The 6,362-nt window shown below is 40.0% G+C and overlaps 1 protein-coding gene across 1 annotated transcript; it reads left to right on the top strand.

Moving 5' to 3' along the window:
* Nucleotides 1–585: 585 nt before the first annotated feature.
* LOC121316375 (neuronal PAS domain-containing protein 4-like) lies at nucleotides 586–5,885 on the top strand. The gene is made up of 9 exons (XM_041251452.1): nucleotides 586–764; nucleotides 1,881–2,044; nucleotides 2,416–2,561; nucleotides 2,765–2,864; nucleotides 2,981–3,236; nucleotides 3,602–3,711; nucleotides 3,853–3,988; nucleotides 4,179–5,545; nucleotides 5,857–5,885. The coding sequence occupies exons 1-9, from the start codon at nucleotides 634–636 to the stop codon at nucleotides 5,883–5,885; spliced, it is 2,439 nt and encodes an 812-aa protein (XP_041107386.1). The 5' UTR covers nucleotides 586–633.
* Nucleotides 5,886–6,362: the final 477 nt, after the last annotated feature.

The following is a 6,362-nucleotide window of genomic DNA, read 5'->3' as shown; positions in this document are numbered from 1 at the left end:
CGTACGTCTTCACCAACAACCAGCCGTTCTTAAAGAGCCAGACCGTTCTTTATTGCTCGTGCTATCAGCTATCACCCCCTGTGGGGCACACGGAGTGGGGTTATTTTTAGAGCCCCCGTTACTAAAAATAACCCCACGCTTGTAATTGCGTCACAACAGTAACATTAGCCGTTTTTTACACACCCTATGTTTAAAACAAAGGTATCGGGTTAACCCTGTGCTGCGGTATAAAAGGACTGCGAAGACAGGCTGGAGACAGAAGGACAAAGCTAGACCCACCAAAAAGGTAAGGAGGGCAGACAGCGTTAGGGCATGAATACCAACCCATCTTTTTAGTCACCTTTTCATTCAATGCATTCACATTTACTTACTATACCATATTAATTTAACATTAATGTAATGCAGTTTCTACATTAATAAATAAATAAATACATACATAACTTTTATTATTATTATTATTATTATTATTATTATTATTATTATTATTATTATTATTATTATTATTCAATTTTGGTTTAGGATATATACACATTTTGCAAGAACAATATTGTGTTTTACTCACCAAAATGCATATATGGCAAACTGTTCTAATGTTCCCATACCTAATCATTATTTTATTTTTTTTCTAATAGAATGAAAATGACGGTCTGCTGTGAATATTGCAGAAATGCAACTGGTGCCAAACCCAGGATTCCACTATGCAAATCCACATGTTTTACTGCAGCCGAGGAAATCAACCAGAGGATACCATATAAACCGTTCAGGTCAGCAACCTTCCCTCTTAACTTGTAACTAACTTATTACAGTGCAGTACTTGTAACAGTACTTTGTATAGCTTTAGTTATGTGTGTGAGCTCCCTCTGGTGGTATGTGGTGCCATTAACGTTTTTAATAACCATTACTGTATTTTATTTATTTGCTCAACTTTAACATTTTAAAACATTTAGCAGTTCATAAAATGTATTTTATAGGACACCTTTTATACTTGAGCACAAGTCGCAAACATCTTGCATTGCGTTGATAGACTGGAATGAAGTCTTTATCTGCAATTCTAAGGGAGATTTAACATTTTCAGGAGATTTCTTCACTGGGGTTCATTCATTAGCAAACAGCTGAACAGTATTAGCCAGCCAATGCCAGTAGCTGTATAATCAGATATAATAAGCTCACAGACTTTGCAGTAAAAGTGTATTCAATTCAGATTCAATTAGACTTTTGAAGTTTGCTGTGACTACGATTTATTCTCTGCCAGTGACCTGTAAACATTTGTTATCCATGTAGTTTGGACAATCAATGCTGAGAGTGAAATGAATTAAATAATTAGTAGCTGCGCTGTTACCTGAAACACTGAGCGATTCAGAGCCTCAACTCCAGGACGTATTGGGCAGAGACGGCCCAGGGAAGAGTCATCCCTTTCACCAAGTGATGTCTGCAACCTTACTTTACAGGGCCCCCTCTATAAGGCCAAGACGTGAAAGTCCAGCCTTCCTCTTTAACACCCATTCACACTACTGGGTATAAAATGTAGTGCATTCCCCTGAGACTTGAGTATGTTGCAGCTGTACATCGGGCACTAGTCCTTTAGGTGAATGGATTCCACGGAAACAGGCTCTGTTCTACATTCACACACAGTACCTGTTGTATTCTGAATGATAAAGCATGTGCCATTGGAATTAAAATTAGGCTTCAACAGACCCTTTGGCTTTTAACAGCGCCTCATTGAAATTAAAGTTAACCAGAAGACTGCATGTCACAGAGACCGACCAAGCCAGCTATCTGTTGAATCAGCTGCTCTGTGACCACATTGCTCTCTACATGTTCTGTGCTGTGCACCCTAACCCAAACCCTAACCCTAACCTTTTGGCTGTGGTCATGTACAGGTCAACCAAAGGAGCATCCAAGGCGAGGAGGGATCACATCAACGCTGAGATCAGGAACATGCGGGCCCTCCTCCCAATTTCGGAAGATGAGAAAGAAAGCCTGCCCTACCTGCACACCATGTCTGTCATTTGCAGTTACATCAGAAAGTCTCTGTTCTGTCAAGGTAAAACGAAAACTTACATTGTTGCAATGAAAGTTTAGAATTTCAAGCCTGCAGTACTGTATGCCCTCTTATAAAAGTTTGCCTCTGTATTTTTGCACGGTCATTTTCCACTTTTCCTGTGCTTTTCCCATGGTTAGGCTGTACTAAGTATTTACTATAGTTGACCATGCTTTACCATGTATTTATATAAGCTTTACTATACCTCTCTTTACTTTCAATGCTTACTTATGCTTTACCATGCTTTCACTTTGCTTTGTTACACTTTGCTGTGCTTTTACTATTGTAAACTTTTATAAGGGTCCCTCTGTTATTTTGTTAAGAACTTGACCTGAACTCGTTTGATATATTTCTTCCTCTCTGATTTGTATCAGACCTGCGCAAGGACACTGAAGAGCCTTTTCCCCTCCCGTATGAGGATTTTCTGCAAGCACTGCCTGGCTTTATTGTGGCTGTGTCCAGTGAAGGGAAATTGATTTACATTTCAGAGAATGTCACTGAGTACCTCGGCTACTCCATGGTAAGATGCAATACTAACTTTAGTTGTGCAAAAACATTACATTTGTTGACTATTATTAATATTTATTTTTGCCAGAAGTTTAATTGTATTTCTTTAAATTTCAATATTTATAAGCATGCAATTCAGCAAAACGGCATCACAATAGAAATCACAAATAGTTTTTTAGTCATTTAAAGTAATGTTCTTGTTTTTTTGAATAATAGGTGGATCTATTCCAAGGAGAAGGTTTTTATGATATGATCAAAAGTGCTGATCTGCACATTGCAAAAACCCATCTACAATCAAACTCATTGTTGGAAACAGGTAACAATAATTACTGCTGATTCAAAGTGGGGGAATAAAGGACCCTTTTCTGTTATAATTTCTACATGTATTTCTTACATGTATGATTTATTGGTAGATCTTTTTGTTTTTCCCAGAACGCTCATTTGTTTGCCGGATGCACACTTCCAAATCGTTTCGACTCAGACATGGCAGTAGCTGTGCAGTGCTGGTCAGGGGCAGGTTTCAAGCTCTCCCAGGAACTCCACCCTCGCCCTCCAGCTCCGGAGCTGTCTTTGTGGCACTGTGCACCCCCACTGTGAACTGGTTACAGGACTCTGAGACTCATTCCTACCTGCAGCGGTTTCAAAGTCACCACCTCCCTGATATGAAGTTTACTGACACTCCAGACAGGTAAGAACCAAAGAAGGGTTTCAAATTCATTCATTAACAGCAAGAAAGAAAGTATTTTAAGTTTCTTAAATCACATAGATACAATTTCTACCTAATTAAAAGTCAAGACTGACAGTTACTCTAGTATTGTAGATGAAGAAGCTGTTTTACTATGGTGTGGAATTTGCTTCACGTACTACAAAACCTTTGAGAAACCAATGTAATATTACTGGCATTTCTTTTTAAACAGCTTAGAAAATATGTGGGACCAGAAATTATGATCTCAATTTAAAATATTACACACTATTAACAAATAAAACTGAATGATTTCTTTATCTGCATGCATAGTTTTTTTTTAATAAGTATCCCTTCCTCTTTCGTTCCAGTGTACTTTATCACCTCGGGTATTCTGCAGAGGAAATGACTGGCCGGTCTTGGTACAGCTTGCTACACCCAGATGACCTTAGCTTTGCAGCATCCCAGCACAAACTCTTGTGTGAGTACTGTGTAAATGAGTTACAAAAAAACACACTGAGTAGCAAAAGATCTGTGACACACCCAAGTGAAGTCACTATTACATCCCGGAGTTAAAGTGTGTTTTTTTTTTTTTTTTTTTTTTTTAATCTGTGTTTTACAGTGAAGGGAGATGAAGAATGTCATGTTGAAATGGTGGTGAGACTGCAGTGCAAGGACCTTTCCTGGACCTGGGTATACATCCGAGCCCTGCTGGATTCGGCAAAGCAATCTGTGACCTGTATAAACTACATTATCAGGTAAGAGCACGAACTGAATTGAATTCACTGAATTACTGAAGTAGAACTCTTACGACCTTGAATTCTCATCACTTTATCAGTATCAACAATATGGAGAAGTTTTACAACTTTCAATCAAACATACTGGTCATTGTGAATGACTAAAGACAATGAAAACACATTGAATGAACATTTATTATTTTATTTACAGTGAAACAGAAGCCACATTTCTGCGTCAACAGATTGACTGTCAATCAGAACACGGAGCAGGAGTCATTTACCAAAAATCTGTGAATGAGTATCAGAATAACGCACCAGCACCAAGCACCAATCAGAACCACAAAGAAAAACCTGCCAAGAGCCGGAAGAGACAGCTGGATAATGACATCCTGGTTAAAGAGCCCAGGAACAAGGCATCCCGAATTTCAGAGCCCAGCATTTACACATATTACGTTTCTTGTGTTTCTTGTGTGAACAGCTCTCCAGCAGTTCCATGCTATACTCCCTCCACTCCACCTTACAGCCCCCAATCAGACTGCTCATCTTTCCTGCAGGAGGACTCAAGATCACTGTCCTTTTCAAACACCAATTTCCTTGTCGACACCTATGGTGCTGTAGAAGGGTTGTTGCCGCCAGCTGGAAACTCTCCCTCATACTACTCCAGTGAGCTTTATGCGGTGCCTAACCAGGCTGTAGCTTCAGAACCTTTGCCAGCCATTGAGGACAGTGCCTTCAGCCTAGGCAGCTTTAGTGGATCTCAGGTCATGACAGAAGAGCTGTCTCCCTCAGCCAGCGGTCCCCCTTCTCACGATTTCTCAAGCTGCACTAATGATGTCCACCTGGTTCCTGATTGCATGACAATGGAGGAGGTTTCAGGAGGTGTATCAGATTGCTGTTTTCATTTTGAAAGCTTCAGCATTCCTGGAAACTTTCAAGGCAACTTGAACTCCTATATGCCAGGCCAGAGCTCTGCTGAAGCTTCTGTGGTTCCTGGAAGCTTGTTGACCCCAGTTTCATCACCAACAGCACAGAACAGCTTTCAGTATAGCGAGAAAGAAAGAACAGAGATCAGCATTCTTGCAAGGCAGATCTCCTGCCTAGCTTCAAGCTTTGATGCATATCAGAGCATAGACCAAGTTCTGAACATTCCAGGTGACTTCACAAACGTGCAAGAACCCCAAGGAGACCAACAGCAATTCTGCAGCTGGACAGACTCAGTGATGCTTGAACCGGAATCTGTCTTGAATGAGGGAGTCTTTGACAGCATCTTGAAGGATTTGGCCACAGTTTCAGCAAAGGAAACTGATCCCTGCTCCCCGTCTGCCAGCTGTGCTGATCCTGAGCAAACTCCCATGTCTGCTGTCTCATACAGCATGGAAAGCAACCAGCTCCTCCTGGACACAAATACCACAGAGCCAGCTGGCTTGTCAATTATGCCGCTTGAAGACGACTTACCCTTGGACGAGTTCTCCACAGTTCACCCAGCATTCGACTCCTTCATGATGAGGTCTGTGTGTGATGGGTACAGCAATGAGTTGCCTCAACTCAATGAATACCTGCACCATAGCCTCCAGCAAGGTAAGGAGATTTACATGTTACTACTACATTAATTACTTATTTCTATTTCAGCATACCTGTTGTATAAGGAAATGGCGTATTCCTGTGTCATTTAACAGTTTACATGCTTTGCACAAATCCCAGCACTGTAGTTTTACCTGCACTGGCAGAAAGGTTGTCTCCTTATCTATGATAAAAACTATTTTGTTTCAATTAGGAAACCCCCAGTCCCCAATCAAATGAGCTAACCACTACAGTATGCCATTTAATTGGTGTCATCCATATTACAAAATTGCAATCTGCACTTTATTCATACTTTCCTTTTTTTTCAGATGGGAGTGTTGAAGAATCCATGTACTGAAATAAGTCTGTGACTTACTTCAAGGCGTATGGCACATTGTCATAGTTGCCCGAAGCTTCTTCGCTGGATTCAAAGAAGAAAATGAATACATTTGCTAAAAAGACTTTTATATATCTTAAGCATCACAGACTATTTCAGTGGGAACCGGTGTCCCAGATGAAACACATTCGTGACTGGAATTTTCTTTTATTAATATACAGTAACTGTATCAAATAGGAATGCAACAATTGTGAGTTGTTGAAAGTTGTTATGGGAGATTGTATTTAGTTCAGTTAACCTTTACAGTACTGAATAATGATATAGATACATGTTTGTTTGGTGGACCAAAGTGTTCTAGGGAGACACAATGTTGATTATTATAAATATTCACTATACAATGTAGTTATGTTTTTGCTTTGTATGTACTGTTCTGAGCAAACATGGAACCCATATTCTTCACTGTAAGCCATGTGTAACACCGTATAACGTGATGCTTAC

Source organism: Polyodon spathula, chromosome 5 (assembly GCF_017654505.1).
Source record: "Polyodon spathula isolate WHYD16114869_AA chromosome 5, ASM1765450v1, whole genome shotgun sequence".
In the NCBI taxonomy this organism is placed as follows: Eukaryota; Metazoa; Chordata; class Actinopteri; order Acipenseriformes; family Polyodontidae; genus Polyodon; species Polyodon spathula.
Note: the sequence above shows the minus strand (reverse complement) of the source record. Positions and strands in the feature narration are given on the sequence as shown.